General features: G+C 45.8%; 1 protein-coding gene across 1 annotated transcript in view; it reads left to right on the top strand.

Annotated features, from left to right (window-relative positions):
- Positions 1–157: 157 nt before the first annotated feature.
- The window catches only part of ep400 (E1A binding protein p400), a 42,080-nt gene continuing 30,459 nt past the window's right edge, over positions 158–11,778 (top strand). Inside the window, 9 exon segments of the mRNA XM_042102438.1 lie at positions 158–363; positions 1,222–2,583; positions 2,912–3,022; positions 3,719–3,803; positions 4,235–4,351; positions 6,498–6,922; positions 9,906–10,205; positions 10,681–10,866; positions 11,072–11,212. Coding sequence (XP_041958372.1) covers positions 1,255–2,583; positions 2,912–3,022; positions 3,719–3,803; positions 4,235–4,351; positions 6,498–6,922; positions 9,906–10,205; positions 10,681–10,866; positions 11,072–11,212 — 2,694 coding nt within the window. The 5' untranslated portion in view covers positions 158–363; positions 1,222–1,254.

Here is an 11,778-nt window from a genome sequence, read left to right as displayed (position 1 = left end):
TGAACATAAAGAACATCAACAAGCGGAACAGAACCCTTGAATGTTCAAGTAGGCTTCTCGTCTACATTTGTGTAAGCTACTTTATTGGATAGCATTGTTTGCTCCTGATACATGGTTGGTCTAAAGGACTGTCTGTTAAAATGAGCCATGACCCCTTGTGGAAGAACTTCCGGGTTTAGTCCGAATAATGAAAAAACTAAGGTGGCTACCGCCATGTTTCTGAATGGAATATCTGTGGAGCATTTATTGCATTTTTAAGAAATTATCGTCATTGTAGAATTACTTACCTGTAACTGTCGGTTGTAAAGTTAACCGTAATTTTGAGTGTTTATGTTACGCGCGCAGAAGTGTAATTTGTAGCAGGTAAGTGTACATGGGCCGGGCAGTGTTTTGTGTTTAGCATCTTATGTGCCGCGCTAGTCCAATAGCGCTAACCGTAAGCGTTTATTATTATTTGCCTTTTGAATTGACTATTGGTAGTGTTTTGAATGCACCAGAGGGTTGTAGAAATAATTAACAATCATTCACATCTCACTGTGCTTTGCTATTGCACTGCATTATCCATATACCGCACTTTTAAATTACAGCGCTCGTTAGCAAGGCGGCCTGTTCTGCTCACGCATAGGCCTTACTATAGCCCTCTATAGGGGCCGTAGCGACATAGCACTGCCAATGTATCATATCGAGACGTCAATTGAGTGGTGGGTTGTCAGACTATGTGGTGCCTACATAAGGAATAACAATGATTGAAGACAATTTTGGTTTGTTTTGGTTGTTAACTTTTTTGAGCTAACAAGAAATAACCCCGTTGAAAGTAATTTTCATCAATCAGTCTGCAGTCTTACCATAAAATGAGATACTGAATTATTGTTAATGAATCAGAAGTAGTCAACACATATTGGCCAAGGGATTATCCTATCCTCCAGGATTATGTTGTGTATAGCGTGGCAAATATCAATATACATTTGTGTATTCAATTTGGACAGTTCCATTGATGGATGCATTCAATATTGCAATAATGGTGTCTGGACATTGTTTTGGCTGTCACTACAACTGAGTGTCCTTGGATGTGTTCTTTAAAAGATATTTGGTCATCTGTTCCTGGACATTTTTACCTGAGCTCATGTTATGCATGATTTGGTTGACTCCTTCAATGGTTTGCTCTTGATGAATGAAGTAGCTTTAACTACATTACTGAAATCATACCAATCTCTCTTATAGACTACTCCTTCTACATAACTACAGAACTGCGCAATGCACCATGGAGGAGGACCACCAAATGTCCAGCGGCAACTACAGCGATCGAAACCCACGGCCAGCTCAGAGGCTGAGGAACAGCAGCAACAGCCCCTTGCGGTTACCCAGCAACAGCAAGGTGCCACCAACCACCCACAGTCACCAGTGACTTCGTTCACTTCCACCACCGCCACGGCGAGTCCCTCAGCCCCGCAGTCCCCCAATTACCAGATCATCATGAGCCGCAGTCCAGTGACAGGCCAGAACATGAACATCACCCTGCAGAACGTGGGCCAGATGATGACGGCCGCTGGCAACCAGCAGATCACCCTTACGCCCCTGCCTCTGCAGAATCCTGCGTCGCCGGGCTTCCAGCACCAGGCCCCGCAGTGGCGCTTCGAGGGCACCTCCTCCTACATCCAGGTGACCTCGCCGCTGCCCCAGACCATACAGCCCCAGAGCCCCACACAGCACAGCCCTGTGTCCCTGCAGGCGGTGCCCCGGCCTGGAGCTCCGGCGGCCACCGCGACCACGCTGGGGGTGTGTGGACAGAGCCCAACGCGGTTCGTGGAGGCCGGCATGCTGGTCCGCCAGATCAGCCTCGGGAGCCCGAACGCGAGTGGGCACTTTGTCTACCAGGACGGCACAGGGCTAGCACAGCTGGCCACACCCACCACAGCTGGCCAAGTCCAGCTGGCGTCGCCCGGCGCGGCTGGGGCGGCACGCGAGAGGAGACTCTCCCAGCCCCATTCCCAGACCGGAGGCACCATCCACCACCTGGGGCCTCAGAGCCCCGTGACGACGGGCTCCGCTCTCCAGACCCTGGGCAGCCCTGGCCACATCACCACCTCCAACCTTCCCCCACAGATCAGCAGCATCATCCAGGGCCAGCTGGCGGCGCGCCCCATGATCTTCGAGAAGCCCGCTCAGGGCGTGGTGGCAGCTGGGGCTACCTCGTTCGGGGTGCCGGCCCCCATGCCTCCCTCTAGCCCGTCGCGCTCCAACCCCTCGCAGGGGCTCCCCAGCATGCCCCTCACACCTACTGGAGCCATGAGGAAGTCGGCGGCCAAGAAGCTGGAGGAGATCGCGCCAGCCACCCCCGAGGTGGCCCAGCTAAGGAAACAGTGCTTGGAGCACCACGGGAAGAAGATGGACGGCCTGAAGGAGGTCTTCAAGGAGTACTTGATCGAGCTGTTCTTCCTCCAGCACCTGCAGGGCAACATGATGGACTACCTGGCCTTCAAGAAGAAGCCGTGTGTCCCCCTCTTCACCTACCTGAGGCAGAACGACCTCGACCTGGAGGACGAGGAGGACGAGGAGGAGCAGTCTGAGGTTATCAACGACGAGGTAGGAGAGAGATGTGCGATGCATGTGTTTCAGGCTTCCACGTCGACCCTGCTCTGCGTTCAGTTTGCACCTTTTTCTCCCCCCCCTCCTCCCGATAATCGGTGTCTAACCAGTACTTCAAAGGCGAGATTTTTCAAAGGCCTCTCATGGCTGGAGGCTCCATTTCGGAAAAAGGGTCGTCTCCCCCCAACACTCTCACGAAGGACCTGTCCCCATGTGTGTGGGAGGTCATTGTTTGGCAGTGCGGCGGTAGCAGAGAGGTTGTTTTAGCACGTTCGTGTAGATTCTTAGCCCTCAAATACACGTTTCCATGCCAACCCCCCCTCAGGTGAAGGTCGTGACCGGAAAGGACGGACAGACAGGGACTCCAGTTGCCATAGCGAAGCAGCTCCCGCCCAACGTATCGGCTGCCTTCTCTGCTCAACCACAGCAGTTCCAGGTGATGGAGACTCGAGTAGAATTTTGTCGTTAGATGTTTTTCATTTTTTTGGATGCGTTACTTAGAATACATCGCCGTAATGCATCTTTCCATCATCATCATAAGCTTTGTTAGATAGGAATCTAGTCTAAATAGAAACGTTGTTGTCTAAGTTTTTTCATAGTTGTTCATACCTCAGCTTGTCGTTTGTCCAGGCTCATGCATGACCTGCATGTATCCATTTGCCTGCTACCTTTTTTTTTTTTTCTTCCACAATTGATGTCACAATTGATATCACATTGACATCATAATACTGTGCAGTTGGAACATATGGGACCAAGCATAACGTGGTGCATCATCAATGCTTGTGCAGTTCGAAGCTAATCGCCTTGCAGGCGTCAAAAAGACATCTAATTTAGTAAGCGGTTGAAGTTCAAGTTCAATGACCTTGCTTTTCTTCTGGTTTCGGCTTCTTCCTCTCTAACTCCTAAAAAGAGAAGACACGTGTGACACAAAAGCAATCAATAATAATTACACAATCTGCATTTAATCCCAGGGGCTTGTGTGATTTCCTCTCTGTGAACTTTAAATGTGCCCCCGAAAGGTTGAATTGAGCCAGGCAATTTGGAACCAGCAGCAGCAGCAGCAGTATCCTGGTTGTGTTTGAAACGCAACGAGTTGACACAGTTTTCCTGACTGAAGCGTTCTGTCTTGCAGGTACATCAGGGGGTGGCTGGGGGCGGCATCTCCAACCCCGTCGACATCGATGCCTTAAAAAGGCAACAGGCCATGGTCCAAGCAGGTAGGGGAATCACCGTTGGACAGAGGACAGGATTTTTGTTTATTTATTTATTTATTTATTTATTTATTTTGTCTTTTTTTTTTTTTTCCCTCAACTTTTCTTTCCTTCCCCTTTTGGTTTTCTCCAGTTTCTTTACCTTTCCTGGTTTCCTTTTCTTCCCCTCAGATTGCTTCTGCTTAAACTCAGCACCTTACACCAGCGCTTTGTGTTTGGAGCCTGTGTGATTTGGTTACAGGGCTCATAGGGTACTGCCTCCCTAACCCCTATATGGCTGAATGCGCGCAGAGGGTCTTTGCTCTTTGCCAACAGTACCTGTGTGTGTGTGTGTATGTTTGTGTTTGTATGCGTGTGTTTGTGTTTTTTTTTTTATTATTATTATTATTTCATTTTTTATTTTCCGTTACGAGGGTATTGTGTGTTCTGCACCCCAGATCAGGCTAAGAGATCCCGGATTGAAGTTGGTCGCCATGGGATGATATTCCAGCATCCTGTAGGTCCTTTAGGATCGCCTGGCGTGCCACTCCAGCAGCTTATGCCAACGGCGCAAGGTAGGAATGCCGCTGGGGGTCGCCAAGGCCGGTTCTTGTTATTTTTATATTGCTTAAGTTTCCGATGTCCGGTCGGAGCTGTCCATGTCAAGCAAATACAGCCACTCCTTTGGAGAAAGCTCCAGCACTTCAGAAGCAGCAGCAGCAGCCATATCCTAGTCACTTGTCATCCAGTTGCAAGAGCTGACATCTTGCCTTCCTAGTGTGATTTCCCAAATGACAGGGAAGAGGAAAGTCACGAAGACCACAAAGGACCAATCCTACATATTCTCAAACTGAAGACGCCATGTCTTTATTTTGTCATTCATGTATTGTTTGGTTTTTTCCACCATGCCACTTCATTCATTTCTTCGGAAGGTTGGTTCTGATCTTCTTTGCTGGAAATTAGCCTTTCCCGAGATGCCGCATTTGGCTAATTGGAAGAAAAGGTCACAGATTATCGAGATGACAAAACACAGAAGAATCGAAAAGCGCAAAACTCAATAAACGCCAAAGCTCTTTCCAGCGATTCCATATTTGTGCGCACCAAATGATTTGTTTTATTTCCCATTTTTTCTGTGGTTCTTACTTTAGTTGTAATTGTCATTTCCACTCCTCTTCCCTTGCTGTTCTCCCTCTTTCCCAGAATTCATCATGTCCGTATTGTCAACCTGGAATATCCGTGCATCTCCGTCCTCTTGTGTCCGCCATCTAGAGGCTTGTTTTTTTTTTTTTTGAGTTCTCTTGCCATCATCATGTTTTGTTCCGTATTTCCCTTACGTTTTTTTTTTGTCTCCAGTTCCGGTCCGACTTGGCTTCTTTCCCTCAGTTATTGGCAGGGAAGCTCCTAAGGCCAGATGCCCTATGACCAGAATAGAAAAAAAGCACCGTAGACTTCTGTGTGTTTGTTTTGTCCTGTCCGTGTCCTCTCCTACCCGAGGAGCGCCGCTATGTCTATAGCTCAATGCCTATGGCTGACCTCTGGCAAAGGTCGCTCGCTTCATGTGCAGCAGGCAGGCGTCCTGATGGCTTCGTATCTAGATGATGCCGTTGTCCGTTGGCATCCCAACTTGTGCTTCTGTCGTCTGTGCAGCAAAACCCCTGCCCACCCTAACCTTGCTTCAGGCCATACCCTCAGCTTTTGTTGTGCATCTCCTTCTGTCCACCCCCCCCACCCCACACACCTCTGCTTTGCAATGCCTGAAGGCTCCCCCAAAATCAGAGGAGATGGCTAAAGCAGCCCCTTATTGCCAGAGTAACCTGTGCTTCATGCATGCTTAAATCTGTGGTGTCTTTGTGCTTACTGTGATCCTTTCATTTCCCTTCCTTTTTCTCCTCTTTTCTCTTTTCAGTTTGTTTTCCTTTATTTGTTCTTAAAACTTTTTTTTTCTTCTTTTTAAAAAAAAAAAAAAAAAATGAAGTCTTGTGGAAGTAAATGCATGGAGTGATATCAGTAGAAAGTTATTGTTTGATAAAAATAGTTATTTAATTTTTCTCATGATCATGATGGTTTCTGTTAGTAGAAACATGTAGATTCCACAATTTTTTTTTTTATGATTTGTAATGTAGTCATTGTACATTTCTAGTTCTTATTAGTTATCACTTTAGTAAGTATTCGTTTTAGTGAATATTCTTTAAGTATTTATGCATCACTTCATGCTCTGCAATTATGCCTCCCAGTGGGACATACAAGCTATGGAACTGCTGGTTACAAATTAATCTGATCTCAAAAGCAACAAAAGCAGCGGTTCAGAATTGTCCCCTTACTTCAGAGAGAAGGATCTCCTCACAATGTTCCAGCTCGAGTGTGTATTGATAGTGCAGTGATGAGTTTGCCTTAGATTGTGTTTGTAATGAGCGTTTTAGTGAAGTGCAAGAATGATCATGTTGGAGTGACTTCCATGGCTGGAGGTGATGAACAGGGATCTCTCTCTGGACCCCCCTCCTCACTCTCACTCCTCCTTCATATCTCTCTCTCTCTCTCTCTCTCTCTCTCTCTCTCTCTCTCTCTCTCTCTCTCTCTCTCTCTCTCTCTCTCTCTCTCTCTCTCTCTCTCTCTCTCTCTCTCTCTCTCTCTCTCCTTCTTATCTCTCTATTTAATCCATTCGACTCATCTTTACATCCTGCCCCTGCTTGACATGCCCCCTGATACCCGCCCTTCCCCCAGGCGGCATGCCCCCTACCCCCCAGATGGTGCAGATCGCCGGCCAGAAGCCCAACCAGCAGCAGTACGACCCGTCCAAGGGCCCTCCCGTGCAGAACGCGGCCAGCCTGCACACGCCTCCGCCCCAGCTGCCGGGCCGCCCGCCCCAGATGGGCCTTCCCCTGGCCCTGTCTCAGCAGCAGCAGCAACAGCAACAACAGCAGCAGCAGCAGATGGTTCTGGAGGCCCAGGTGCAACCTGTCGCCGCCCTGCAGGGCCAGATAAAGGTGCAGGGGCTGCAGGCGGCGGGGGCCGTGCTGGCGGCGGTGAACCCGCACACGCAGCTCCAACAGCAGCTCCAGCAGCAGATGCAGCAGCAGGGCCTGCACATCCAGCTCCAGCAGCAGCAGATCCAGCAGCCACAGGGCATGCTGCAGCCTGGACAAGCGGTGAGTCACCACCACGCCTGCAGTGATTACTTGGAGCTTATGGAGTTGTGGATTTGTGTGTATGTGAGTTTTGTGTATGTATAATATATATGTACAGTACCCTCCAGAATTATTGGCACCTCTGCTAAAGTTGAGAAGAGAAATATAAAATCATCTTTTGGATTGCCAATCTGCATGGTGAAGGGTATGTGATTATGTGGGGCTATTTTAATTTCAAAGGCCAAGGGAACTTTATCAGGGTGCATAGTATCCTGGATCCATGAAATAACTGGCCTTTAAAAATAAAAATCTGCCTGCCTCTATGGGAATTTATAATGGGGTGCCAATACTTATGACCCCTGTTTTTTAAAGGAACATTTATTTATTTGATACATTATTCATTCACAAAGAAAATTGGTGTCCTTAAAGGTTGGATATTTCCTCATTTTTTTTACTTAAGGCATTAAGATCAATTTCCAAAAGATGATTTTATATTCCTCTTTTTAGTCAACTTTAGCAGAGGTGCCAATTATTCTGGAGGGTACTGTATTAGGGGTGTCACGATCTGTCAAAATCGATTGAAATGACCTCACGATCTCAAAATTTAAAATCAGAGGTAGAATCAACGATGCAGACACACCCCAATATCACATCCAGCATGCATGCCAAGAGGAAAGGAAAAAAAACACACATTCACGCGCACACAGGTTGACGGAAGGTGCTTCAACATCTCCTCATATCTCCTCAAACTTTAAGCTACAGCCACTTAAAAAAACACATCAACCAAACTCGAACCCCCTCCTCATGCTTCTCTGAAATCACAGGTGTGGAAATATTTTGCGGTTCATTCATTCACATCAGTTAACACTAACTTAGGCTACTCAACTTTGCAAGTGAAGTTCTTGATGGTCCAAAATGCACATTAAAAGTCTAATATTCCGTGGCCACTAACCTTGTGTCTCTTCGGAGTGTGCTAATCAAATTATCATTCTGTGTTATTTCATTTCACTATGTTCACGTCTATGTTTATGTCTTCTGTTTAGTAGTTTGCGGTATAAACGGTTTCAAAATACATTAATAGTAACATAATTTAAAAAAGAAAATCAAATCGAATCGTGACTTTAAAATTCAAAAATTAAATCGAATCGAGGATTTTGAGAATCCTATGTGTGTATATCCTATATTTATTTGTTTGTGTGTGTGTGTGTGTGTGTGTGTAGGATAGGGCTGGGATAAACGATTATTTTTTAAACGATTAATCTAGCGATTATTTTTTCGATGCATCGATTAATCTAACGATTCATTTTTTCAATCCGATTCGATTTCGATTATCTCCCCATTAATTTACTAATAGCAACTTCTACATGTTTATTTACATATCTGAATGAAAAAACATGAATTCTTTAACATTGCAATATATGTTTATTGCTTTTAAGATTACAAAATAAAAGACTATACAAGTGCAAAGTGCATTCTTAGTCAGAGGTAGCATTCAATAAAGTTCAGTAGTGTATGTCTAATTGAGTGCCTGTCATTTTAAGACGTTCGTGTGGGAATCCTTGCAATTAACATTAACACAGTTAAAAGGCTGCTGATGTGTGGATGCAATTCATAACGTAGTTAGTTCAAATAACGCTTCGTAATTCTCCTTTGGACAAGCACTTTTGAGTCTTGGAAAACACTTTTCCATTTACGTCGGGATCGGGATCGCGAAAACGAGCAGCTGCAAGTAAGCATGCTAAACTTGACATCCAAACAGTATTCTAACGTTAGCTTTGAGATACTGTTTGATTGCCTACTGTAACTTAACTTAGTTTAGTCTCCTTAATGTACTATGCTGTGATAACCCAGCTAACAATGCAACCTTTAGAGAACCTTTCCCCTAACGTTCCCTAACCGTTGCAACCTTTAGAAACCTTCCCCTAACGTTCCATAACCGTTGCAACCTTTAGGGACCGTCTCCATAACGTTCCCTAAACGTTGCAACATTTAGGGAACGTTCCCTTCCCTAAACGTTGCAACCTTTAGGGAACCTTCCCCTAACATTGCAACCTTTGCATACCAATTTTATTATTACTTTAAACTACTTTAAACTGCATGAGCAGGAATGCATTATTATTGATTAATGAACAGGCAAAATTGATGGTATTTCTAACTTTAAAATAATCAAAATACAAAAAAATATAAAAGGTCTAAAAATATATATAAACATCAGACTCTATGTTAAGTATACTAACACAAGGAATTTCACTTTGGTAGGTGCTCTATACATTCAACAAATAGACAGACATACTGTACAATACAGGTCTTAAGACCTTAACAGAGTTTACTTTAACTTTAATGCAGCAGTTTTGAACAAATTTGCGTAGCATGGTCACAATGCTAATCGGATTTAATAGCAATTTAGCCCACTGTGTTCTATGCAGTGCTTCTATGTGGCAACAACAATCCTTCAACAATCGTGAATATTTTGTTACATGCACATGCAGAGGAGGAGCAGCGGGCTCGTTACGAGAGAGCGGGCGGGGCGAGGAAAGGTTGTGTGAGTAAAAAGTGGCTCAATGAAATTATTTTATCTTATCTCTAATTTAAATAGTAGGCCTACAACATAGAACATCAACGTGTGATGGCCGGTTTTGATTTCGTGGTGCCCAGCCACAGTCAACATATGGAAAACACTGAAGGTGTAAGATTAAAATTATTTAGCAGCACACGTTAAGCTTGACGAATCGGCGCTCATATTTTGCGTCGACGTATTTCTTGCGTCGACGTCATCGATTACGTCGACGCGTTGTCCCAGCCCTAGTGTAGGAGTGTCTAGAACATTCTTTGCCTCTGTGCGTGTGTGTGAATTTAGGTAGGTAAGATGTTTAGTTTTACTTTTACAAGTGAATGTACCAATGAAGCCATCTTAAGTTGCTATAAATAAAATCTCTCTCTCTTCCTCTCTTTCTTTCTTTCTTTCTTTCTCTCTTTCTCTCTCTCTCTCCCCCCCCTCCCACAGACGGTGGCTCTTGTACGTCCATTGGCAGACCCTACGCAGGCAGGCGGCCAGCGTCTGATGACCAACTCCCTGCAGGGCTCCTCTCTCTCCCCCGTCCCCCTCTCCACGCCCGGCTCCCTGTCCTCCCCGCTCGCCTCCGCTGGGGTTCGTCCTGCCAACGCCCTGTCCAACCCCGGCCAATCCAAGCTGGCCACTGCCAACGGGACGTCCGCTCTCAAGATCTCCGCTGGGGCCCAGGGTTCTGCTGGCCAGTCGTCCCAGGAGAACTCCCAGGACAAACAAGCCGAGCAGGCCAAACTGGTGAGGAGTGAACACTGGACATCTAAAATATGGTCTGAAAATGTGTCATCACTAATGGCCCAAAATCTGAATCCCATCTGCTTATTAAGTGATGATGACATTGTGAAGTTGGTTGGAAGCTATTTAAGTTGTTGTGCCTGTGATGTCCAATTTATGATCAATATAGGTCTGTATATCTGAATCCAACAAAAACTAAACCAGTGGAATGATAAGTAGGCCATGTATTGCACTTGTGTGTTCATGGTTTCCACACTAACTTCTCAATGCTTGTAAACAGCCCTTTAAATCATCAAGGGGTGATGATGATTGAATTGAGGGGAAGGGATGTATTGTATTTCTGTTATGGTCTTTCATGTGGAACTTAGTGTTTCTGTAAATTTGATACCCTAGTTAGTATGTTCAATAAGCAGGTTTCTTTTATTCAACCCGTTCTATTGAGTTCTGTTGAACATTCTTGCTTCTCTGTGGTTCTCAGGAGAGCCAGGTGCACCAGCGCATTGCAGAGTTGCGTAAAGAGGGCCAGTGGTCCGCCAGCCGACTGCCCAAGCTGCAGGAGGCTTCACGGCCCAAGTCCCACTGGGACTACCTGCTGGAGGAAATGCAGTGGATGGCCGCAGACTTCGCCCAAGAGAGGCGATGGAAGATGGCTGCCGCCAAGAAGGTAAGCAGCATCCTGATGAACTGAGATAGGATGGGTCTGAATCAGGAACTGAATTCACCCCAAAGACATTAGAGCTTCATGCCTTTATCTGCAGTTCCACAAAGCTTAGCTGATCTTTTTTTAATACAAATATGTGGGGTTTTATCCGTCTGAAATGTGTTTGCTTGCGTTCATTTAGTCAACTTTCTCCCATGTCTGTGTTCAGCTGGTGCGCACATGTGCCCGTTACCATGACGAGCAACGAAAGACGGAGGAGCGGGTGAAGAGGGAGGAGGAGCTCCGACTTCGTCACATCGCTGGCGCCATCGCTCGGGAGGTGGAGTTCTTCTGGTCCAACATCGAGCAGGTACACCCTCCCCCTCAGACACTGGCCGTGTCTTAAACCGCATACTTCCATCAGTACACTGCTAGTGTGCACTGAGCGGTTACTTGCGTTGTACCCACTATACTAACTTTTTTATTTGAAGTATTTGAAGTGTACAAGTAGGCAGTTTGAGACAGAAGTGTACAAGTAGGCAGTTTGAGACAGCCACTATCATCACTCGCTAGCTTTCAGCTAGGCACGTCATGCACTAAGAATACACAAACATGGAGGGGTTTGGGATGTGTCAAGTTGGGCCAGATTCCTTTCAGTAACAGGCAAACTTAAAACCGTAGCCACGTTTATGTGGACAGTTTTTTTGTCATTCCGATTAAACTATTCCGATTAAATGTCCAATTATGTGTGCCGTCTGTTTACATGGGGTACATTCTATTCCGATCAGGTGCTCTCAAGAGCTTTAGAATCTTTGATCGGATTAGCCGGTGTTACCTACTTTTCCTTGAGAAGATACAGCAGGCAATCCGATAGACCGTATAAATGGCTGTTCAATCGGAATAGGAATGGACTCAACCACCTCTTTCATTCTGATT

The sequence above is a fragment of the Alosa sapidissima genome, chromosome 8 (genome assembly GCF_018492685.1).
Source record: "Alosa sapidissima isolate fAloSap1 chromosome 8, fAloSap1.pri, whole genome shotgun sequence".
In the NCBI taxonomy this organism is placed as follows: Eukaryota; Metazoa; Chordata; class Actinopteri; order Clupeiformes; family Clupeidae; genus Alosa; species Alosa sapidissima.
Note: the sequence above shows the minus strand (reverse complement) of the source record. Positions and strands in the feature narration are given on the sequence as shown.